General features: G+C 40.6%; 1 protein-coding gene across 1 annotated transcript; it reads right to left on the reverse strand.

Annotated features, from left to right (window-relative positions):
* Nucleotides 1–6,207: 6,207 nt before the first annotated feature.
* thbs1b (thrombospondin 1b) lies at nucleotides 6,208–24,405 on the reverse strand. Its single transcript, XM_072445700.1, has 23 exons — nucleotides 24,242–24,405; nucleotides 23,976–24,052; nucleotides 22,666–23,228; nucleotides 21,550–21,625; nucleotides 21,089–21,172; nucleotides 20,656–20,765; nucleotides 20,144–20,269; nucleotides 17,892–17,988; nucleotides 16,470–16,643; nucleotides 15,841–16,017; nucleotides 15,587–15,760; nucleotides 15,356–15,483; nucleotides 14,374–14,526; nucleotides 12,939–13,157; nucleotides 12,635–12,742; nucleotides 12,317–12,476; nucleotides 11,986–12,104; nucleotides 10,884–11,118; nucleotides 10,449–10,676; nucleotides 9,649–9,920; nucleotides 8,657–8,754; nucleotides 8,432–8,571; nucleotides 6,208–8,222 (listed from the first exon to the last, which is right to left on the reverse strand). The coding sequence occupies exons 2-23, from the start codon at nucleotides 24,037–24,039 to the stop codon at nucleotides 8,215–8,217; spliced, it is 3,513 nt and encodes a 1,170-aa protein (XP_072301801.1). The 5' UTR covers nucleotides 24,040–24,052; nucleotides 24,242–24,405; the 3' UTR covers nucleotides 6,208–8,214.
* Nucleotides 24,406–26,031: the final 1,626 nt, after the last annotated feature.

Below are 26,031 nucleotides of genomic sequence, written 5' to 3' on the forward strand. Positions count from 1 at the left end.
ACTGCTGTGTTGGCATTGTTGTTTTGGTCATGCATGAAATGGTGCACATGTGTAGTACTTCCCCCCCCCCCCTTAAGGGTTAAGGTGCCACTTTCCATTCAAACATGAATTGGATGTTGTGTTCGCCAGGTGCAGGCACCCTCAAGGTCAGAGGGCATCGCTCATCTCAATCAGGAATTTGGTCTTCACAGGAACATTTTTGACCAAAACAACTGCATTATTCATGGTCTAAATTTGACTTGGTGCCAATAATCTCTCAAGCCTATAATAAAAAATGTCCCATGCATTTTCATGTCTTTCCAGAATATCCACCACAGCACAACCCCAGGCTCCTCAGCCTCTACAACTTGTCTTCATCACCACTAGGGTCATACGCTTCTGGGCGTCTTGTTTTCTACTAATCGGCCTACACCTGTTGTATTATCAAAAATACATTTTTATTTTGTATTTGGCTGGTTTTGTTTCCTGTTAAACTAACCCTTTTAAAATAATGTTCAGATGGCTCTTCTGATGATGTTTCCTCAACTGCCTTGCATTCATCAAGAAGACCCAGTAGAGGATGTACTTCCTGCAGCAGCTGAGGAAAGCCTAGCTGCCAGTGCAGATGATGGTGCAGTTCTACATGGGCATCATTGAGTCCATCCTCACCTCTTCCATCACCGTGTGGTAGGCTGGAGCCACAGCCAGGGACAAACAAACAGCGCATTGTGGGCTGCAGACTTGCATCTCTGCAGGACCTGTACGTCTCCAAGACTCTGGGACGAGCAGGTCGGATCACAGCCAACCCTTCTCACCCTGGACATGAACTATTTGAGCCACTCCCCTCAGGCAGGAGGCCACTCCCCTCAGACAGGGGCTACGGTCCATCAGGACCAGAACCTCCCGCCATAAGAACAGTTTCTTTCCCTCTGCTGTTGGACTCATGAACACTTCTAAACACTGTCACTTTAACCATAATTTAGTCACCCACTGCACTGTTCACTTTCTGTACTACATATGTAAATTCAACTATAAAATTGTGTACATAGTAAGCCTATTTTCATTCTTATTTTTTATCTTACAGTCTATTTTATTTTTTTATCCCATAGCAGATTTAAATTGTTTCTCTTTTTGACTTATCCATTGTTTTATGTTGCACCAAATCACCAAGACAAGTTCCTATGTTTGTGAATTCTGTTCATTGACATTGGCAACAAACCCTTTCTGATTCTGATTCTGATCTGCCCTCATGATGCCTCATATATCATAGAGGAGCCGTCTGCACCAGGACACAAACCCACGGCCCAGAGGAAAGATGAGGCAGTGACCCCCGAACCTCCACCAGTGGCCCACAAGATTACACAAGCAAATTAATTCTTTTGCTAGTTGCAAAAGTTTTTAGATAGCCCTATGTTAGATTACTCTCTTCTCATACATTATAACATAATTATTTTTGTTATGCTATCTGAAATATCTAGGTTAAAGTCGTGTACGTGACTTTTTTTTTGTTGACATTTTGTCCTTTTCCCAAAGAACATATTGTAAAAGCAGCAGTTTGTGACAAAACCCGAGCAGTGTGCTGATTGCATCTAATAATGATAAGCCGTAAATAGGGTTTGCCAGGATTTACTGTGGTTTGGTTGTCCACATTTTCTCTTCACCGCATTCATGGGTTTCAGTCATGTGACTTATTTGTTGTCATTGCATGCTGTTGCCTATCACTGTTGTTAGATCTTCTGACTTCAAGAAGACAAAAGTTATGGGTTTTGATCCTTATCTACTGCAACGAGTTGCTGACCGCACTTGGTTTATTGCCATTGCTAATGAATAACACCCGACAGTTGGAAATTAGGCTCCTTAAAACTGTCTACAAGTAGGCTAACATTTACTAGCATAGCCACGCAGTAGTATGTAAACTAGCACTAGCAAGCTGCTAAATACCTACTTCAGCATCACTTTCTTTGGGGATGTTACAGAAATAAATCTTTGTTTTGAGACTGCCACAGCCCACAGCTTGAGGCTTTTGTCCTAAAGATGGCAATAGCAAAGAATGTGTGTTGTCACTTTGGACCCATGAATTAAAGAAATAAACATTCTCAAGCGGTGCATGACTGTACATTCATGCACATTTTGAATGTTAAAGTAGTAAGATACATTTAAATACTTTCTCACTTTTGCAGTTTGAAAACTAAATAATGCAGATTTAAAACCAATGCCTAATTTGGACATTTAAGCCATCATAAAACAGCTGGGATCTTGACTTACACTCTTATAGCCTACTTTATCTACTGTATGTGAGGGCCTCAACTTCACCATAACACATACATTATCCGCTACACCACAGCGACAAGGCTAGATCAAATATACCATTATGAGTCTGAAACGTGTGAGTTTTGGGGAGGGTAATTGCAGCTAGCTGTTATATATATTTTTTGCCAATGGTGCAAAGTCTAGCTAGCCGATTAGAAGAGCTAAATAAAGCTACTGTAACTCTGGGTTTAGAGGGCCTTAGTCCATTCACAGTAGTGGTCTGTGCTAGACAGAGAACTTCAAGGCTAAATGGGCATATCCTTTTTACTGCAGGCCACTGTTTGTAGAGCTATTAGAGGTGTTAGAGGTAATTGGGCAGTGCCTTTAAAAAGGTCTGGTCTGTCATTATTTGAGGAGTGTGCTTGGAGAATAATCACCAATGGAACACACGACCGGAAGACTGACAGTTTGAGCCTGTGGTTTAGGTTTAGACAAGGAGGAATGGTCGGACAATAGATGAAAATAAAATAAATGAAATGAAATAAACCTGAGGAAGTTTATGAATGTTGATACAAATAGAATCAAATTATAAAAAGTAGTTGTAGTAGCAAGGTTGCATATATCGTCCATCTTCTGGAATATAATGGCTTAAAATTCTGAAAACAATTAAATATGTATTATTTAAGAGAGGTATACAGTGATGTGGCCTTGTGGCTGGTATTATCAGTGACAGAAAGAGCTTCTGTTCAATAAGAAAACTAACCCTTACAAATGTTGATAAGTTCCATTAAATCATTTCTTAAAAATAAACGTGTGTCATAACATCTCTTCGTCCACCACCAATCAAACAGTAATGAAGACAGAGTAAGCCAGTTGAAGTATCTTGCCAAAGGACACAGAACAGTAAACGGTGCCAGTGGTGAGGACTGCTTTGGTTCTTCATTATATACTCTGTTCTCTATCTCAGGAATCTTCTGTATCCAATATGTTCATCACGGCCTATGCTATTGATACTGGCTAAAGTCCCACTCTGACACTGTCTATAGTCGGCTGTGGCAGACCTGCTGCTGGTATTTTGACTTCCAGTCCTCAATGTTTCCACATAATAGCTTATTAAACTCACGCTGGCCTGTCAGGGTCAAAAACAGAACAGTGATGACAGACTTCCTGGATTTCTAAGGTAAATGTCATCAGGCTTTTCAGTCATTTAACAAAATATCATTCATAGAGAAAGTTCAAATGGTTTTCTGCATGCAAACACAGTTTTTGACGACTCATTTGTTTGTATCATTTATAGGCTTTTGCAATTTGTTTGCTCAGTGTCATACAAAATATTAATAATTATTTTTTTATTTATCAATGTTCAATTTCTTGTCTCTATAGAAATGTTATTACTTGTAATCAGAATCAGAATCATCTTTATTGCTATTGTTAAGGAACAAAACACAAACTAGAAATTTGTTTCGATGCCAATGTACAACATACAGCATAGTAACAATAATAAAGTATTGGGCGGGGGGGCGGGGGGGCTGTGACATTTCAGGAGTCCATGATCATCCCCATGGTCTTCTGGGCGCTGACCTCCAGGTTGTTACTACCAGCCGGTCCACCTCCCTCCTGTAGACAGAATTATCCCCGTCCGAGATGAGCCTGATGAGCGTGGTGTCATCCTCAAAATTGATCAGTTTTAATACAGCTGAGTATTTTGAAAATAAAATATACTGGCCACAACTACGCTAAATGATAGAAGGTTGAGCTTAACCAGAACTTCCTCTCTCCTCCTCCTGCTTCTTGCCTTGACTCTCTCTCCTCTTTCCTTTGACAGCGTGCGTTACACAGCTCACGCTTCGGCGCTTCGGCGCTTCGGCGCTCGCGCTTCGGCCCTCACTGCCTCTGAGATCGACCGGTAGATTGCGACTGACGTATTGGGCACCCCTGGTGTACAGGGAGAAGAGCAGAGGGGAAAATACACTGCCCTGTGGAATCCTGTGCTGATAGTCCGAGTGTCTGAGACATTCTTCCCTGGCCACATGCACTTCCTCCGATCCATCAGGAAGTCAGTGATCCACCTGCAGGTGGAGTCAGGCACGATGAGCTGGGAGAGCTTGTCCTGGTGCAGAGCAGCGAGGATGGTGCTGAATGCAGAGCTGAAGTCCATGGTGCAAAAGGCGTTATTGATAGTTGAGTAAGAGTGATCCAGTGTGTTCTGCTCTCTGGTCGGGACTTTGATAAACTGTCTGTGCTTTGGTAGTTCATGGCTCAGATTTCCCCTGTTAAAAACCCCAAGGATAATAAACAAGTAGTCTGGAAAGGTCTGCTCCACACTCAGACCGATCCGCGAGCCTGGTGGAATATAGACCATGGCCAGAATGAATGAGACAAACTCACATGGAAAGTAGAATGGTTTGCAGTTATGAAGTTATGAAGAGGTATTCCAGTGCAGGAGTCAGTGTTTAGAGCTCACGTCAGAACACCAGGTGTTGTTGATCTCCATGGAGATTGAAAAGTTTAATGCCATACTGGGCAACATTTTAGGAAAAGCAATAACATCTCCATAGAGACAAGCAGGATCAACCCTCCAACAGAAAAAGCTATACAGTGCGGCTTAAATATGTGTAGTATTTATCAATTGGAACGTGATGTAAACAATATACATCTTTGTTTGCAACAAATATCCAAAAGATCACATGCAGTTCAGAAATGAAACCTGGAACCTCCTTGCTCCAATCGTTATTATTTTTGTACTTTTCCACCTTCCTTGGATGCACCCTTGGTTATGTTCTGTTGTGCGCTGAGAGTCCTGCTGTGTTTTGGAACCGGGCTCGTGCCAGAGCAATATTGACTGCGTGCAAAGTTTAACCTTGAGTGCAGAGGTCACATGGGGTCACGGAGATGAAGCTATGGGGCAAACGTCTCTGCTACATTCCACATGTTTCCCCTCCACACATACTTACTCCCTGGAGGACTCTGGTTATGTCTAAAGGAGAAGTTGACCAGCTGAACCTAGTGGATTTAAACTGTTTTTTTGTTTGTTTATGGGACATGCTATTCATTATATTTTCAGGGTGAGTTATTTGCAAAGTGTTGTTTTGCTTTTTTTTACTTGTCTATAGCATACTTGTATTGTTACAGTGGGAAATTCGCTCTCTGTATTTATACCATCCTTCAATGCAGCTGGTCAGAAGCAGTGAGAAAAGCAGCAATATTCAGGGGCCGTTCTCCAGGGTCCGAATGTCCACCCTAAACCCCTCATTCACCTTGCACACTGATTAGTCGACTCTATAGTTCCTCATTCCAGGGTCATTGGGTAAAAAAAAGTCTACTGCTCTGACAAAAAAAGATAGCTTCTGAAATAAATATTGTTAAAATCCATCTGACATGCACATACCTTATTTATGGACTTCCAGTACTACTAATCATACAAGTTGAGCTGGATCTCATGGTAAACATCAAACTAACTTGCTTATTCTGCTTTTTTTCCTGAGACAATACTCTATCAATCTTTTAACAGCTCAATAAGGTAAGCCAACAGTAACAGTTCATTCATAATCACGGGTGAACAGTGCATGAAAACAGCTCTTCTATCTTCTTTTCATTCAGTCGTATTGTGTCCAGTTAAAGACCTGTGCATTGTGGGAAATTTTGAGTGCACTACTTCTTCTTTCAGCTGCTGGACATTCGGACAGCTCTAAAAATAGTGTGAGGCCATTTTCGTGCTCTTTTTAGGGAATTGTGTGAACATTTTGAAGCATCCCGGATTTTGGGCTCGACTAAGAGTACCTAGATGGAGGATTAACCTAATGTGCAGGTTTTGAGTAGAGAGAACCAGTAAACATTGATAAAACACCACTGGAAATCAAACAGGTGTTGATATTCAGTGTGCATGTGTTCTTTCATCCAGGTCAAGTCTTATTTTTAACTTTCTGCAGATATGTCAAAGGGAAATTGACAAATTGAAAAGGAAAAATGTAGTCATCGTTGAACATTTTAACAACTATTTATTGTCTTGTTGAAGTAGGTAACAAAATAATCACTATGAATAAAAACATCAGCATTTGTACAGCTCAAAGACGAGAAAACCAATTGTACAAAAACAATGGCAACACACACAAAACATGAGAAAAATTAGAACTGAACAGAGCATCCTCATGTCAGCGTGCAAACCTTTATACATAAAACATAAGCCTCACGTGCCTCCAAATTCTGATAAATTATTTAAATAGCAAAATCTACACTCACTCTCTATCACAAGCCATTCACTCACATCTAACACAAAAGACCAATAACTTACCAGCTAAAACCACATAAAGCATTCTGATATGGGGAAGTCTAAAAATATGAAATGTTTGACTATTTACACCGTACAGTAACACTACAATGTAAAAGTACTTAAGTTGTTGTTGTTAGATCAAATTGTACAACGGCATTGAGGTAATATTTGTACATCATATTTGCGTTTATCTATCTGAAAAAAGGCACACTTTACACTTAATAATAGCGTACTATTTAAAGGACAGCAGTAGACATCAGGGCTGCATAAAATATTGCAATACCAGCAATGTAAATCTATATAAAAACAGTAAACCAGCCCTAATTTAGACTTGATGAGGCAGCAGTGGTGCAGGATGTTATCGCTGTTATTCACCTACTAACCAGAAAGTCAGTGGTTTGAAAAACAGTTGTGACCCTATTGCCACAACTGTTGTTGTGTCCTGACACAACAGTTGACGCGTCAATCCCCTTTCCTATGCATAAATGTGTGGTTGTGGTGTTGAATAAATGAATGATGCCCTAAGTTGTAAAGCTAAATAAAAAGCACTATATATATGACTGATGAGTTGAAATTATTATTGTAAATTTGGTTCTCAAGTTTGGATTTTGATACCAGTGATATTTCATGACTCTGCTTTGATAAAAAAATGTGTATCAAAATGCCTCTAAAACATAATCACAATATTGTAGTTGACTATTGAATATATTTCTTCGTGCAGCCCTAGTACACATCCCTCTGCTGTACCTTTGACCTGTATTGGAGATATTTCTAGTTCCGTAAACTGCCTACATTGTAGACAAGAGTCAATAAATTACATGTATTTACAAAAATTTAAATCCTCTCATGGTGAGGATGTCAACAAATGTTTAAAGGAGGAGCACTGGCTTTAAGTCAGCTAACCCTACAGTTTTATAATATTTATGTTCTTTAGAAAATTGCACCTGAGAATGGACAGGCTAAACAAAAACACATTTATGAATATGGTACTGTGCAAAGGTTTTAGGTTTGTAGAATAAACACAAACAAACCCTAAATATCAACTCAGAAATTATTCTTATTGTAATTTTAGGTAATGCACTAGCAGGCTTTGTATAATACTAAAGCTATTGGTCCATTTCAGTTTTCACTACAATGAAAACAAATTATTTATTCTTTTGAATTAAAAAAAAGATTGCACGCCCCTCCCCAAAAAACTTTTGCACAGTACTGTATATTCAAAATCAGTTAATAGTTCATCTTATTGGCAAATGCTTTAAACCACTTTAATGATCTCATTCAAACCCCAACTTTCAAAATAATAAAACAATTGTAGTAAGATAAATGTTTTTTATCTACCTTATAAGTTCTCAAACTCTACAATTAAAACACAAGAATATTTTTTTCTCTTTGGAAAATCCAGTCTGAAAGAATATAAAAGTCGCAGAGAAAAACAGATTTGAAGTTGAGAGAGCATTCATCCCGAAGGTGAATGGGTTAAGATTCCATCCAATTTGTAGATACATGTTTTTAGCTGTCTTTGCCAGAACGAGACTAGCAGTTTGGTCCCAACCAGCTCCATTGCAACCCTGTCCACTCCGAGTGTGCGTGCCGCAGGAAACAAATCAAAATAAAATTGTGGCAGGGGTAAAATAGGCCCCTGGACTCAGTTCAACAAAAGTTCCCAATTTGTACAAAAGAAGGTGCATTCCTCAGAGCTAACCTGCGCCCGGCGTTTATGCATCTGGTGGTAAGAGAATAACAATAAAAATAATTAGAACTGGTAGAGGTGTGGTTTCAACAACATTCAAAACCAAAATCATCACAACATTAAGCAACAGGTTTTGCTATTAAAAAGTAACTTTCCAAGCATTCATAAGTTATTTACTTATCACTAGACAACATGATCAGAAAAAAGGATTATAGCCCGTGTAGAAATGGTAGTTTCCTTACCTCTGCACTCATACTTAAGGTCTGAGAAGTAAACCATCTCTTGTGAGAAGACGAAGAGTCCTAGTCTACCTCCGGCGTACGTCTTGTCGTAGAGACTGCCCGAATCAGCCATGATCTTCTTTCCTTCATACATTACAACTCTATCCCCCCAAAAACCAAAAAAAAGATTTACAACTTTTTTATGGACAAGCACATGAACATATAAATTGGTCACACATTTCCCACCTGATATGTCCTGTTCTTGGTCTGTGGATCAGATGCCACCTGTAAGCGGTAAAGTCCTTCCAGCCAACATTCTTTGGGTCGTGCCACAAAGTACGGACCTAGTTTATGTAAAAAAACAACAACAATAAAAATCAATAAAAACAGATTTTAGTCATCCTAAGAATAAACCAAAATCGTCCTTTTGCCAGTTTGTTGCACTCGGGCATGATAATTCGTTAAAAAACATTAAGCTAGAGTTAAAATGAAAAGAAATGAATAACAATTGAATGGGAAAGTCAATTTTGTGAAAACAAAAACAAGCAAAAAACGTATTCAATACTTTAATCTGGCCCGCCGAACATTTCAAATTTATATAATTTTTTTTTTAATTAAAAAAAATAAATCGATTCATAGAACCGTAGTTACACCCGTAACCGCTTTTATCGCTAAAACTACGTGTCCCACAATGCCGCTCCCCCACAGGGCTCTGCTTCACTGCTGTGTGAGCTGCCGAGGGAGAAGTGCACTTTAAGCGCTTTTGAGTTTAGTGGTGTGTCAGTTCAGGTGTACAGATAACTACACAGACGTGGAAATGTTAGTTAGTACATTTAAAAGTTTTTTTAGATCTTGAGAAGTTTATTTTGTTATAAAGTCAAATGTTTATCTCTGTGTAGAACTGTAGATCAACTCTGAAGTTGTGATGCACATAAACTGAAGCACAATATTGGTGAAATTACACTTGTCTTTCTAATACATTTCAGTTTATGAGAACAAACATTTTGTCATTTTTTTTAATCGATCCAGTAATTGCTTCAAAACAGCGTAGGCTATATAAAGCTGTTTCTTTCATATATTTTTAATAATTTTATGTTTTACATTATGTTTGGCCCGCGACCCAGCCTGAGCGTCAAAATTCGGCCCGTGGCCCAAATGAGTTTGACACCCCTGATGTAGAAGGTCAAGTCAACTGTTAAATTCAACATAACCTCAATTTGCACCCTCTTCATTCTCACCTGTCCTGGTGTGTTGCCTGTGTGCCAGAGGGCGTTCCTCAGGTGCTCCCCGGGGCCTGTGGTGGAGTTGACCACTTTGATGGACAGTCCGGAGTAGCCCTGGGCCTTGGTGGGCTTGTTAGACCAGTACGTCTGGGTGATCTGCTTCCACATGACCACATAAAACCTGGAGCTGGACTGGTACCCGAACACGAAGCCTGCGTAGTCATCGTCCCTCTCTGTGTTAATGAAGAACGTCCCACTAAAGTCCACTGAGTTGAACTCGTGGTAACCTGGAGAGAACAGGGATGAAGTTCTAGTGCAAAGACTGTAATGGGCATTCACATGGGGCTCCTGACCAGGCTACACCCGAACACTAACCCAATGATTCTTAAACAAATTGCGATGGAGTATTATTCTGCAATGTCTCTATTAAACATAAAATGACTTCCAACATTTTGAGGGACTAGGGCTGCTTTACTAACCTGGCTCACGCCAGATGAATTCTCCCAATATTTGTTTGTCGGGCTCACGCTGTTCGGTTTGATGAATGTACTTTGAATTATTTGCAGATTTACAATTATCACTGGATTCAACAATAGTTTGTTTCTCGGCTTGATCCTGTTGTCGTGACGCTTTGACCAATCAGTTTCAGATATTATCTGTCACAACGTGAGCCCGTCCAGATTGACCTTTTGTAGAACTCATTTGTCTGGCAGAGCCAGGTTACTGCTTTACTCCCTTTACTCTACTACAGTAGGTTCATAAAGTTGATGAAGACTAATGAATGACAAAACCAAAAGTAATAATATTGAACCTACCGACAGCAATCCCAGGATCACAGTTGACAGTTTGGACCAGCTCTTTGCCCTGGTGCCGGACCACCCAGTTGGGGTCAATCTGAGAGGTGCCTTTGGGGTCCAGAGGAACCATCTGGAACTTTCTGAAGTCCGTCTCACTGATGTCAAAGTTCTCTGGACACACGTCGTAGATGTCCGGCACGTTGTCCTGGTCGAAATCGTCTTTGCAGGCGTCTCCACGGCCATCGCCTTGAACAGCAAAAGTTCAACTTTCATGACAGAACTAGACTAAATGGACATCTTTATACATCGCAACGGGGGAATTCAAATGTTATGAATCTTTTATTCAATCACTGTCACAATCACAAGTGTCTAATTTCTCTCCTGTTTACTTCCCATAACAAGAAAAATCTTGCAGCTCCTCTTTTAATTTGATTATGCAGTTGTTCTTCTTACCGTCTGAGTCGAGCTGGTCGGGGTTAAAGGCCAGCCTGCAGTTGTCCTTGTCGTCAGGGATACCATCGTTGTCGTCGTCATGGTCGCAGGCGTCTCCCTTGCCGTCCTTGTCGTGGTCGGCCTGGTTGGCGTTGGGGATGTACGGGCAGTTGTCCAGGTTGTTCTGGTGCCCGTCCTCATCGATGTCCTGGTTACTGTCACATTTGTCCCCAACGCGGTCGTCGTCTGAGTCCACCTGCAAAAGTAGAGCGAGGGACGTCCCAGTTACAGAATATTCTATGTCCATTTCTAGTTGATTTCCCATAAAAGTTTAATGGTTCTACTGACTGATTGACTCATATCACAACTTTTAAGGTCTACAAGATGATTTTGAAAGTGTTGTATAATATATAATAAATAAAAAAAAATCATGTTCTAATGTCTTATTTATGATTACTACTGATTTTGTCTATTATAGAAAACTATTAAAAAACTATAAATATATACAAATACACCGGTATATATATATGTGTATGTGTGTCTTCCATTAAGGGCCTTCTGGTCTATAAACGTAAAGGTTAATTTTACAGTCCATTCACTACTTGAACCTTAACCACCAAATTTCCCGGCACATTCCAGCACATTTCTGATGTATTGCGTTATGGAATAATTACATTTAAGAAATCTAACTTTTTTTATGTCAGCAACTTCAAAGATCCCATTTTTAAACTACAGCTTATCAGAAGAAAGTCTTCAGTTCTTGAATTCAATCCTTCGTTTTAAAGGCCATGAGTCTAGATTCTTCCCCGCTCCCCCCACCCTAACCTAACTCTGCGCCGTTGTTCATCACATTCCTATCCCCCACTGTAGCATGGCACAGGTGGACTGAGCCAACCTTGTGCGCTCCGCTAATATACCCACCCCGGGGCCAGCCAACGTCAAAGGGTCCATTGAAAAGGCCCCTTGCCCCCCACCACGCCTTATTGAGCCCATCTGCCCTGCAGCTCTTTGCATGGCGTGAGGAAGCGAAAAGAGAGATATATGCAGAGCCATAGAGAGCGGTGAAAGGGGATTACAGCTGGTGGCTGAGGTGGAAGTAAAGGGCTCGTCTGGGTCCACACACCTGATCAGGATTATGCTCCAGAGGGCAGTTGTCGCACATGTCTCCCACACCGTCCAAGTCCGTGTCGCGCTGGTCCACGTTGTATACATACGGGCAGTTGTCCTTCTCGTTCAAGATTCCTGTGGACAGACACTTTGTCATAGCAAAAAAAGCTGAAATATATTCTGATCCTGATTTATTTTACTCCATAACTCTTCTTGTTTAGGAGAGTGGCAGCTAAACCTCAACAAACTCTAGTGGGAGAACTTCTGATGTACAGCGTTACAGAGGTTTGAAATATCTTTTGACTGGTTTTGGTCAGATGAACTGTACGTTTGGTCTTTCTTCTCACCGTCTCCATCGATGTCCACAGCACAGGCGTCTCCCTCCCCGTTGTTGTCCGTGTCGGTCTGGTCGGGGTTACTGTTGTAGGGGCAGTTATCACAGCGGTCTCCCACGTCGTCCCTGTCATAGTCGTACTGGCGAGGGTTGTAGATGAACGGGCAGTTGTCCTGTTGCCGACATAGGAACACAACATTTTGCCACTGGATCACAATCACTGTTACAGATCTAGAGGTGGATGTTATTTTCGTGGAATTTAAACTAAATGCCTTTTCTGGAGAAACGCTTTTCAATGCATTCGAGATGTTGGCAGATTTTTCTCACTTACCCTATCATCAGGAATACCATCGTTGTCATCATCGTCGTCACAAGCGTCGCCGATTCCGTCCTTATCGTAGTCTTCTTGTCCAGAGTTGGGAAGGTTAGGGCAGTTATCCTAAAACAAAACATCCCATAAACATTGCTTATATACTGTACATTTCGATAATTGATACCATTGCTTTGCTAAAGTTAAAACAAATATTTCCAAGTCATAACTGCTATGCAAACTAGCCATAGCAACAGAACATAGCACCAGCTGTTAAAAAAAAGCCTTGAGAACAACCGCTTCAGTTGACAGACCCTGCCCATACCTTCTTGCAGTGGTAGGTGGCGTTCTCCACACACACCAAGTCAGCATTGGGCCACCCGTCCAGATCCGTGTCCTCTCCACAGATGTGTCCATTACCCGCGTACCCAGGCTTACACTCGCAGCGGAACATGGGCTCTGCGAAGTGTCCCAGGTAGTTACAGCGTGCGTTCTTGTTACAGTCATGGCTCCCGTCCATGCAGGGGTTCCGAGGAGTGCAGACCTACGGTAGAAATGGTAAAAAACATATTATGTAAAAACCTATTATGCTGACAATGAAGCATTTTATAGTAAGATGTAAGAAGATAGTGAGTGTCTTAAAAGTTGTTCAACATGCTATTAGAATTGTTGGCAAGTACAAGGATTTAAGATGAATAAGTACTGGTAGTAATGTACCAATATGAAATACATCTGTATCATGGTTATTATGAGATTAAATATTGTTATGCTAAGATTTGTACATGAATAAAACAAAAATAAACAATTGTGCTAGATATAGGCCGATATCGGCTGGACGATATATCGGCCAATATTTTTGTTTTGTTCAACCTACTGCATAAAGCTTTATTTAAATACTTTATTGTGAAGCGATACATGACTACACAGCTCTCTTATAGGTTTGTGAGGGCTGTGGGTGAGTTTTTAGTAAATTTAAATTACACAATTTGAGGAAGTCCAGCCTACATATTGGTCAAAAAATATCGGCAGAGCTTATCAGCCATTGGTTTCTCTGGAGTCTAAAGTATTGGTATTTGCATTTGTCATGTACTGTATTGACAACATGTGATGACCGTGGAATTATAGATTCATGGTGATACCACAGGTTCAGAGTCCATTGTGTTCAATAAAAAGCAACTAAAGACATTGCATCATAGCCTCATTCAATTCAGAGAGCAACACTTCATTAAGTAATGAGGTGAGTCCACAACACATTGGTCGATCTCTAGTTCTGACTGAAAACATTGTTGTTAATTTGTTTTTCAACTTTCAAAATTGCATGACTGAATTTTTTTAATTTGTATTCTTTTATGTAGTTTCTATTTAGAATAATTGCAAACACATGATATTACAATAATAATTACTAATATTAAAACACATGCATCATATCTCTCTAGTGCCTATTTGTGATGGCTAGACAGCAGATTAAAAATGTCTCAAAGTGTGTTCCTGGAATTCAATGCTAGGTATCTATCAAACGTGCGCAAAGGGATCAAAAGTTTGGAACTGGAAGCAGGTGCCAAGCTTATACATGTCACATTTCATAACACGGTGCATGCACAAAGCAAAGCAAAGCAAACTTAACAAATAACTACAGCTGTCTTGCAACTCATCCGTGTCCACAGACAACCATTAATATCTCCCCAATCACGGTTTATGCTGCCTAGACAAATCCCATTGCCTTTGTAGTGAGCTTTATGTGCACGCACGGCTGTCCTCACCTGTTTATTAGCCGCAGCATATTCCACGCCTTTGCCAAACGGCTGGGGTCCAGAGTAGCGAGGAGGGCAGGGCAGACAGTTGTACCCGGGTTCGGTGTTCTCGCAGCGGTGCACGCCGTTAAATTCGAAGCAGGCATCTGGAACCTCCTTACACTGTTTATGAGAGGAAAAGAATACATGTTAAGTGACATGGAAAGGTAAGTTGAGTATATATGGAATGTGCAGGTTCTCAACGTTTTTTGCTGCAACTGTGGATTTGAGGGAGCGTTTACCAAAACAGTTTCAATAAAAGAAAATGTAAAATATATTGATCCGGGAAGACATTTACAAGCTTGTTCCTGCCTCACATGACCTGTCTGTCAGTTTCAGCCAATCACAGCCAGCTACTTTTGATGCTCAACCAATAGCCTGTCGAGCCAGTCAAATAAATGTACTCTCTCCACTCCTGCCATTAGAGAAACACAATGTTCTCCATCTCCACCGCAGCAGCAAAACCCTCAGCCTCCCCGATGTTTCAGTCCCTTTCCCTTTTTCACCCTTTGTCTCTCTGTGTGGTAGAGAAAGATCATTATTCACACTTTGGCATATCAGTTATCTGTCTTAAATCTCCAACATTGACCGATATTTTGTTGATGACTTAAAATCATTTGTATTGATAAAATGCTTTATTATTTTATTGCTATACTTTATGTAGAGAAAATCATATATTATGGACAAATGGGGAAAATTGACTCAACATAACCCGCAAAAGTATTGGCAGCGCTTAACCATCTGCAGCAGATATTGTGCCAATATATATTGAGCCGAATGGAACAGAATAATATAGAATATCGTGCCATGAAATTTGCATATTATTACATCCCTAATTGATTGATCTCCAGTATGTGATAAACTAGAGTTTTCTTTTGTTTGAATTGCAAGTGTAGTGCACTTGCAATTCAATTCATAGACTCACCAATGCTAAAAATGATTATATTATTACCTCATCAATATCTTTACATTTGATGCCATTTCCAGTGTAACCAATGGGGCATTTCCCACACTTCCAGGTTCCATCTGGGAAGCTGGTGCATTTAGCTCCAGCAAAGCAAGGGTTGGACAGACAGCCATCTTGAATATACATTAAATAAACGTTAATCAATTTCCCAATGAATACTGCAAAAATGGACTTCGACAAACATGATCTTGTTGGTAAAAATATTAAAAGTCTTACCAATAGGGCAGGATTTCTTATTGCACATCTGAGTGTCCTTGGCCTCTCCGACACACTCTTTGCCGCCATATTTGGGAGGTGGATTGTTGCACAGATGTTTTCGGGTCTGTGCTCCTCCCCCACAGGTGAGTGAACAGGTATCCCACGGCGACCAGGGACCCCAACCTCCATTGACTGAAGAGACAACAACTGTTAAGTCATTCTTCAAACATGAAAAGAGATGTCTCAGCATTTAAACTGTATAATGTATTCACTTGGGCAGGGAGACTTCTGGCACTTCTCAGTCTGGCGCCCCTCTCCCACGCACTCCTTGCCCCCTAGCTGTGGAGTGGGGGAATTGCAGAGGCGAATGCGAGTGATGACGCCAGCCCCACAGGTAACTGAGCAGGACGACCAGGGCGACCAATGGCTCCAGCTGCCATCCTGCTTGACTGTAAGATACAAAAAGTACTATGTTATTGTGCAAAACATGTTATTATGTCAAAGGTTATAATATCATTGAAAACTAAGATTAAATAAGTTCCAGGAAGTCCGTATTGTACCGTATGTCACATCTATAACTATCATCTCTCAAGCTATTCATGTAAATGCACTCTCTTTCCCACAGACATCCTACTGTTATATCAATGTACCTCAAACTCCCCCATCACAGTAAAACCATCAGCCTCCCCAGCTTATCTTCCTCTTCACCAAAACTATGGGGTTGATACAGTATTTTACCCTAGTTAAGTCTTTCCTGTTTGAGGTTTATTTCAGTATAACTTTTTATTTTTTATCTTTGGGTTTAGCAATAGAAATGATTATTATATGAGTATTGTGATGATGAGTTCATTGATGAAGCATATAATTGTACACACTGTAATAGCACGCAGTGTTAACCTACATCTCTTGTCGCACGCTTGGAGGTAGCAGTCTCGGGTCTGGACAGAGGTGCCCTCACAGTTGTTATTGATACGATCGCAGGACCGTCCTCTCTGCTGGATGCCCTGCCCACATGATACCGAACAATGTGTCCATTCAGACCAGGGAGACCAGCCGTCCTCTGCATAGTCACTCACTGGATGAGAGAGAGAGAGAGAGAGAGAGAGAGAGAGAGAGAGAGAGAGAGAGAGAGAGAGAGAGAGAGAGAGAGAGAGAGAGAGAGAGAGAGAGAGAGAGAGAGAGAAACACACACATACTGTAAGGCTAATGGTGTGGATTTAGCTGTAACGTGGCACCTGCAGAAGGCCATTCTTGAATAACACAGTGGGCGTACAATGCGCGGAATAAGGTGAATTGAATACAACAAATGTATAATATAAAAGAGGACCTAAACTTTTCTCAGTAGCCAAAAAACCTACAATGCACCAGTTGGACCTGTGCCAGTTTGCAATCTAAATCTAAAAAATACTGAAAATAACAAATTCTGTTTCTTTCTGTTGGAATAGACATTTGGACCTGGTTCAAACCTTGTTTTAATCATGGAATGCATTTTGTTCAGGCAATGTACACTTGTCTTAATTCTAGATTTAGTCCTGTTTTAGTCCTGCACCCCACAAGCTGGAATGACAGTTCTTAACACCCTAGAATGGCGTTGATTTAGCTGTGGGGCAGTAGACAGACATTGCACTATACTTCCTATAAGTCCGGAATAGTAGAGCCACTGTCCTGAGCAAATACCACAATGAATGAATGAAGTTTTCTTTAGGGGGAAACAGATTGTGAAAACATGACCCTGGGGTGTATAATGACTCGAAAAGTGTGCAAGGGTGTTTAGATTTTAAGACTGGGAAAAAATCTGGGAAAAAGTTTGAAGGTATGAGAAATATGTCATTGAGTCATTATGGCTCACATTAAACAGCAAAGCAATTTTCCATTTTACCAATTTTGGTCAATTACATTCAATTTAGTTTTAAGATGTTTGGCGAACAAAGGCTCAGTGTGTCGAAAGTAGAGTCACTTTAAATTTATAGTACATAAAAATAATATTTGCTTTGTGTTTCATGTAGCCACACATTGAATTATGTTTTCCAACTTAGAAGACTAAATCTGGTCTTGTTGAAGTAAGAGTAATTTAACCAAGCTTATTCAGTTTTAGGTTGTAGAATTGAGCAAAGCACATACAATGGTTTACACTGGCTTTAGAACTGGTTTTGACCTGGTTTAGCCCTAAGTTAGACCAGTTTAAGATATAGGTCTTTGGTCAGCCCTTAAGTCATGCTTTATTTCTGGACTTGCTGGAGTAATTTAGCTTTTTGTCACAGTTTATAAAGTTAGTCCTTCCACAATTGTTAAGTAAAATATTTGTAACTGCAGTATGACTCACGTGTGCCACAGCGGGGGCAGCACTCTCCATCCGGAACTGTTGCGTTGGCGCATGGGATCAGGGGGCAGGAGATCTTACGACACACAGTAGCTGAATTCTGCAACAAACACAACAGGATTAGCATGAACAGGGCATTAGTGAAACTTAATTGTCTACAACAAAATAACTGCAATATTATAAACAGGTTTTGTCATGATTTCCACCTAAGCTAATTTACAACAAAAAGGTTTGATTAGTCCTAATGTAGTCTTTATTACCCTCATTCATTCATTCATTCTGGAATAGCACTGTGAACAATCCAAACAGTAAAAAAAAACATTTTCTTGGATGAAGTTTGAACCAGTCACTCTATTGTTGCTATGCAGTCACACTCAACCCACTAAGCCACTGCCTAATATAATTTTAATATACAGCAACCTGTCTTCATCTTGTCCTTCACACTACTGCTTTATCCACACTAGTATTCTTTTAAAGTGTAGTATAATACTGTATGTAGAAAACGTCCCTGATTCAATTCGCGCTCACAGATTTCCAATATCTTCCGCCATGTTTGCTCCATCCTGGTCCACTCATCTTTTTTTCCATGTACGTGCAACCAGCTCATTACACCTCCTCTCCTCACATGCCAGGAGTCGAAAAGAGCCAAGCGCGGCCAGAGGAGAGACTTCTTCCAAACAACCACCTGCTTTGAGTCCACTTAGCCAGGAATGAGGGACGCATAAAGGGCTTTAGTGTGGAGCTGCACCAGGCTCATGTTGCCGGCTCAACCTGTGTGGTTCTCTGCATGGATAACAAGTGCCTCTAAGTATGCAAAACCTCTTGGATCTAATCACCAACGGATAATAGGGAAACAGGAGTAGTTTGTATGTCCAGAATGAAGAGTACATCTGGATATAAAGCCCCGAGGAAAACGCAGGGAGATTCTGGGCCAACTATCTGGGCCTGAACTATCCACCCTTCCACTTTGTACAGAGAGGTGCCTAATGACCCCGTCTGTCTCGTGTCTGTACACAACATACTCATTACAACACAGATTACGGTGTCAAAGACGCCCTGAAAAGGTGTCTGTCGATAAAGCATTGTCTAGTCACTGGTTGTTGTAGTTGTTGTTGTTGTTGTGGTGGTTGTTGGCCATTGTAGTGGTTGTGGTGGTGGATGTTTTTGTTGTGGTGGTTGGAGTGATGTTTTTTGTAGCGGGGGTGGTTGTAGTGGTAGTTGTTGTAGTGGTTGTAGTGGTGGTGGTTGTAGTGGTGGTTGTTGTAGTGGTGGTTGTTGTAGTGGTTGTAGTGGTGGTGGTTGTAGTGGTGGTTGTTGTAGTGGTGGTTGTTGTAGTGGTGGTTGTTGTAATGGTGGTGGTTGTAGTGGTGAAGGTAGTAGTGGAGGTTGTTGTAGTGGTGGTGGTTGTCGTGGTGGTGGTTATAGTGGTGGTTGTAGCGGTGGTTGTTGTAGTGGTTGTAGTGATGGTTGTTGTAGTGGTGGTTGTTGTAGTGGTGGGTGTTGTAGTGGTGGTTGTTGTAGTGGTGGTTGTTCTAGTGGTGGTTGTAGCGGTGGTTGTTGTAGTGGTTGTAGTGGTGGTTGTTGTAGTGGTGGTTGTTGTAGTGGTGGGTGTTGTAGTGGTGGTTGTTGTAGTGGTGGTTGTTGTAGTGGTGGTTGTTGTTGTAGTGGTGGTTGTTGTTGTAGTGGTGGTGTTTGTTGTAGTGGCGGTTGTTGTAGTGGTGGTTGTTGTTGTAGTGGTGGCTGTTGTAGTGGTGGTGGTTGTAGTGGTGGTTGTTGTTGTAGTGGTGGTGGTTATAGTGGTGGTTGTTCTAGTGGTGGTTGTAGCGGTGGTTGTAGTGGTGGTTGTTGTAGTGGTGGGTGTTGTAGTGGTGGTTGTTGTAGTGGTGGGTGTTATAGTGGTTGTTGTAGTGGTGGGTGTTGTAGTGGTGGTTGTTGTAGTGGTAGTGGTTGTAGTGGTGGTGGTTGTAGTAGTGGTGGTTGTAGTGGTGGTTGTTGTAGTGATGGTTGTTGTTGTTGTAGTGGTGGTTGTTGTAGTGGTGGTGGTTGTAGTGGTGGTTGTTGTAGTGGTGGTTGTAGTGGTGGTGGTTGTAGTGGTGGTTGTTGTAGTGGTGGTTGTAGTGGTGGTGGTTGTAGTGGTGGTGGTTGTAGTGGTGGTTGTTGTAGTGGTGGTTGTTGTAGCGGTGGTGGTTGTAGTGGTGTTTGTTGTAGTGGTTGTAATGATGGTGGTGGTTGCGGTGGCTGTGGTTGTGGCTCACCTGACAAGTGCACTCAGTACAGTCGTCCACAGTCCACTCGTCTTTGTTCTTGCGCACGATGCCGTTGTGGATGCAGACGCCGCTGTGGATCCCAATGCGATTGTTGATCAGCTTGTTCTCATCAGTCTGAAGAAAGAAAGGCAAGACCACGTACAAGTTGAGACGGACACTCGTGGGACAGTCCCCGAACATGTGGAATATGTAACTGAGTAAAGAGACTGTCCTTTCACTATGGATATAAACTATAGTAAAAACAATTGTAGAATTATTTTGGTTGTTTTAAAAATGGAATGCAAGTCCAAATGGCTTGCCAGAAATGCCCCGGGGCAGACAGACACATATATGGCAGATATTATACGCCGCACACACATCCACACACACACACATTCACAGGGAGATGTCTTGCCCATAGTCAATAGTGAGAAACTGTCAACCTTTGAGTTTATGGGTAATAATTTGTTGGTATGGCTGGCTCTAAGCACATGTCTGTCACCCAAACATTTGCTTCTTACCAGTCTGCGCAGTTCATTGGAGAGCTCCTTCACCACCACACCGAGGCCCTTCAGCTCCTTGAACATGCTGATGAGGTCCTCACAGGAGAAGCCACACACCATCTGCAGGTCTACAACACACACATACTTCTTCAGAAATATGTACTTATGCATTACACAAATTAGTATTGTCAAGATACTACGTAAAATATAAAACTTGATGTCAATACTAAGGAATATGCTCAATACCGAAATGAAAATAAAAACAAGATAGGATTAGAGTACTTTTCAACACAAAATACAAGTACTTCCGTTATGTTACCATGTGATCTGATAAAAAACGACAACAAAACAAAACAATTTTAAAACTCTTTCTGATTTTAGTATCAATTAGTATCTTATTTTGACTACTTTTGACAACCCTAACACAAAAGTCATTATCATCAATATTTACCTTTTGTCTTATGTCCGGTGAACTCTGTCCTGATGGCAGACGATCCATTGATGTTTTCCAAAAGCAAAGTGTCACTTGACAACGCTAAAAATAAAACAAAAATCAGAATGTATTTTCAAACATGAACATGATCAAGGATGAGAATTTCCAAATCTCAAGGTAGAGGTGTAGTACCATCAAGCTAAATTTATCACAACACAAATTGCTCTCAACTTATTTCTATAGGTAAAATCATGAACCAATTAAATATTATCTATTACGACATGATCAGTTTGGCCAACACAGCACATTCCTCATAAAGCCACAGCCCTTTGAGACAGTATCATGGTGCATTCCTTTGTCATAAGTATTACCCAGCCTTTGAGGGAGTGTAATGGGAAAATCCTCTGTGTGTTTTTGATAAAGACTTGGATCAGACTTGTGGACACAAAAAAAGATGCATTGAGACTCAGATTACTCACCGTTCTGGCAGCCTTTGTTGCGAAGAATGGCATCCAAAGTTGTGCCAAAGACAAACCGCACATTTTGGAGGACCCCCTACCAAAGACAGACAGCTTTATCAGAGCAAGTTAAGAGTTGTTGTAAGGTAACGCGGTTTGCTGTAATTTGAAATGATGGCAATACAAACATGCGACTTGCCAAACGCACTTCTTCCAAGAACTAAAATGTTAGATATCCAAGCTGTGCTGCCCCTGTACTCAAGCGTAACATGACTTCTTCCAGTGAATTCTCCACAAGAGCATGTTTCAAACCTGGATGAATGGAAAGTTATCTGGCGGAAAGTTTCAGAAAATAACTAGTTGTTTATTTCTCTGCCATGTTTTGCCTTTTTTTGGTAAGTAGGCTGCTTTTCAAATCACCATGCTAGAGCTCACTAAAATGGGTAAAATTAAAGAAGCTGAAACATAAACCCAGCAAGGAAGACTACGTGTGCATTTCCTTAATTACAGCCTGCTAACCTTCCCAATGCAGCAGCACAACCATCAGCCTCCTCAGCCTCTCCATCACTTTACCCCCAGCACCAGCTCGTGAGACATTTCAAATCCCTTCCATGGTAACAATAGGTCAAAGTACCAACTTAATCCATTTAGTGACCCTCTGAAAAATCTGCCCCCATGGAAAATATCATTGAATAGCCCTGGTATGAGGTTACAAAATCATTCTTCTTTGAAAATATTAAAATTGCAAATACATTTTTGAAAGTCATTATGTATAGTTTAGCTTATCTGCACATACATTTAATTGGTAGATCGGTTCAAACTGTAGTAGAGCAACAATAATGATTTATCCGTTTAGCCAAGAAAATTCTTCATAGCAGAGGAGATACAATGCATAAAGATGACAATGTTCAGAGTAAGAACTGTTCTGTTTAGCTCTGCATATGACTGAAAGGAATTTATGTTCTGTAAAGCACTTTGTAGACAAATTGTGCTGAACAAATACACTTTCCATGGTTTCTTTTTCCACTTTAGTATCGTTATTGGTAATAAACAGAAGTGGAAGCAGCAGAAAAGAGAAATACACAACAACGGACAAGGTGCAACAAATAACCCAAGTCCCCTTTCAACTCCACTCACCATAAACCTGTCCTTCACTGCGCCCTTCCCGATCCTCAGCTGTGCGCTGTTGGGCGTATCCTGCGTCAGGATGCTCTGAATGGGTGCGTCCAACTCTGCCGTGTTCACATCCACGCACCCCACATACAACTGCGCTCTGTCCTCCTGCACAAACAGCGTGATGTTCTTCCAGTGCCCTGTGGCCAAATCCACATCTTCTATGGACACCACTTGCTGCTTGTTTTCTGTGGATAAAACGATGTCCAGAGTATTTGCTTTTCCGTTGGAGATTATCTCAAAAACTGGTCCGGATCCGTCTTTCTTCTCCACCGTTAACAAGCTTCCTCTGGTTCGTTTGAATTGCTTGAAGTTGAGTAGAAGTAGGAAGCCCCGGTCAGCGTGGATGGTGTCAATGAGGTCCCTAAAAGCAGGTTCGGGGACCGGAGGGATTAGGTCCGGATTGAGGATCTTGTAGGCTGGGCTGTACGGGTCGTCCCCCTTGACTAAAGTGACCCCATGGTTCTTCTTTGGGACTTGGACCAGCTCAAAAAGGTCGTACACGCTGTCATTGTCGTCTCGGGTTTCTGGAATGAAAGAGTAAAGTTAAGGGGAACACTAGAGACTAACCCTAACCATGGAATAACCCTGATTTAGACTCACTTTAGTCCTGTGGAATTAATCTCAGTTTATGCCTAGTTAGTCTCGCTATATTGTTCTGATCTTGTTAAGTCCAGATTTAATACCAATTTAGTGTGTTTTTCTTTGCTCAATATAAATTAATGAAACATAATATGGCATATTAAAACAATTGATTTAAATAATGTATACATGCATGTTTTTTTCATGGGGGAAACTTTTTTTATTTCTTTGGTGGTAAATATAGATTACATACATTTCAATAAAGAAAGTATATTTCAATTTTCACTATATATAGTGAATGCAATTAAAAAAGTAGTCATGCAACTAACTCAAGTAAAGGTGAAAAATGGAACGTGGAATAATATTTAAAAAGCACTCAAAAAACAAAGACAGATATTCATATAATGTGGAAAGGTAGTAGTAGTAGTAGTAGTAGTAGTAGTAGTAGTAGTAGTAGTAGTAGTAGGGTAGTAGTACTATTATTATTGTCTACTGTCTACAGCCCTCAGTGGCCACCCTGTTGCTACACCCCTGCAAAACACTGCGTCTCATCATTGCATCTTAAAGTCTTGCTCATTGTAGCAGAATTTTAAACATTTACTATGGACAAGTTATATACAATTCAATACACAATGTCTCTTTTTTCCCCGCAAAAAAAATAAATGAAAGGATTGACAAAAGAGTAGACTCACCTGCGACCATGGCACAGTCACAGGTCCATAACATCAAGAGCAAAAGTATCACCATCAGTTTCATTTTGATCTGCTGTCTGCAGGCCAAATGAAAGGTGATAAATGCGTGCACTAAAATTAGACAAAAAAAATAAGATTAAATACAACAAGTAACAAAAGTTTTTTACAAATCACATAATCATCACATACCAATATTAGACATTATAGTCTCCAAAATATAGAATCTTCTACTAAACTGTGTACAAATATACATCACTGTCTCTCACCTGTGCACGAAACAGCAGACCAAAAGTAAAATAAATAAAATCCCTTAAATTGACATAGAAATCCAATAATAATCCCTTATTTTCACGAGTAGTTCCCAAAGCGATATAGTCTTGGTTGCAAACTCGTGCGTCCTGCTGCGCACAGCTAAAAACGTCTCTTTTTAAGTAAGGACAAAGTGCAAGGCCATTTAAATAGTTAGATGCCATTCCTAAGAAGTGGTCTCGTCCAATCAGCGCGCAGAAGGGAGAGGGACGGGCTAGAGGAGAGGGAGAGAGAGAAAAGGAAGGAGTGAGAGGAGGAGTGTTGGGGACATAGGCGCACGCTTCTTCTCTTCCCTGCCCGTGCGTGACCGTGCCTTTTTTAATGAAGTAGTGTGTTTCCTCTCGCGGTGTGTCGGTTCATCATCCATCAGCCCACATGCTGGCGTTTCCACCTCACACTGTGCCCCCCAAGACGCATTCAGCAGTGAGGGGGGCACCGCACCGAGGATGGGATATCCCGCATTGCGCGCAGCTGTACAGAAGAATGCAGCGTGCCCAATACTATTCCAAAAGTTAAAAAAATTATAGTTTTAAAGTCAGAATGTGGTGAGCGTAACATTATTTTAAAGTAATTTTACTCTCACTTAACTACAAATAGAAGTACAAAGTAGTATCCACCAAGATATTAAAACAAAAACAAAAAGTCTTTGGAGAAACAGTTTAGACCTATTTAAAATCTGATTCGTCATATATAAGTGAATGTAATATTCCGACAGACAGAACATTAATAATGCACAGATTTTGGAATAATTATTGAATACCTTTATGGAAAAAACATTTCATATCTGAAGGTAAGGTGTAAGAAGAGCGAATAGTAGCAAAGGAATTACGCACTATGGGAAGAGTAACCAAAACCTTTACTCAAGTAAGAGGACCATTACTTTAATATTCAAGTAGAGATAAAAGTAAGTCAAAGAGAAAACTACTGTGAGTGAACTTAACTAAGCACCAGCCACCTCTTGAACAAGCCACTAATTGACTGTTGGCCAGAATCGTGTCATACATAACATAACCTAACCTATTTTTTTTACTATATTTAAAAAACAAAAACAAAAAACAGGTTTATGTAGACTTTATATATTTTTTGCAATTAAGAAGTGACATTACAGGAGTTGTTTCTTTGATGGTAGATGTTGAGGAAGAGCTGTCCCTTGCACTACCCTTCTCAGCCGCTAGGGGCCAACGTGATCCACAGCAGCAGAGACATGAGCTGCTGTAAATTTATACAAGGGAATCAGTAGAGTATGTGAATGGCAGCCTATGAAGGAATACGAGGCAAGGGTGGACTACTACTACTACTACTACTACTACTACTACTACTATGCCTATAATAGTCTAAATATATATAACCACCAAGCAGCTACTCTAGAAAGAGAGATTTACATAGAAAACTTGATCAAATATGTGTTTCTTTCTTGACTCTTTGGGTTTTATGGCTTGGATACTAATATATTTGACATGTCTCACTTTTTCTACAAATTGAGGTGGTCTCCCTGGTTATATGTTCTATATTAACAAAGGCTCAACAGTTCATAGATTGACGACAACAACGTTTTTAGTTTATTAGTTTATTTATCAGGGACAGTGCACCTAAAACATTGAGCAACAGGAAAGATGCTTGTGCCAGGATATAGCAAAGCTGCTCATTTCCACCTGCAGTCCCTGGACAGGTTGATGTCAAAATGGCATTCATGCATTTAAAATATAATGGGTGTACGGCATACATTTCAAGTATATTAATACAATCA

Source organism: Eucyclogobius newberryi, unplaced genomic scaffold (genome assembly GCF_026437365.1).
Source record: "Eucyclogobius newberryi isolate DKJ021-1_F unplaced genomic scaffold, fEucNew1.0.hap1 SCAF_1, whole genome shotgun sequence".
Lineage (NCBI taxonomy): Eukaryota > Metazoa > Chordata > Actinopteri > Gobiiformes > Gobiidae > Eucyclogobius > Eucyclogobius newberryi.

What these genes read in the sequence shown, in the direction of transcription:
- thbs1b (XM_072445700.1), bottom strand. Translation starts at nt 24,039, where the DNA reads ATGAAACTGATGGTGATACTTTTGCTCTTGATGTTATGGACCTGTGAC. An exon ending in AATGTAAAGATATTGATGAG is followed by an intron (nt 14,527 to 15,355) that starts GTAATAATATAA and finishes TCTCATAAACAG; the next exon opens with TGTAAGGAGGTTCCAGATGC. An exon ending in CCAAGAACAGGACATATCAG is followed by an intron (nt 8,572 to 8,656) that starts GTGGGAAATGTG and finishes TTGGGGGGATAG; the next exon opens with AGTTGTAATGTATGAAGGAA.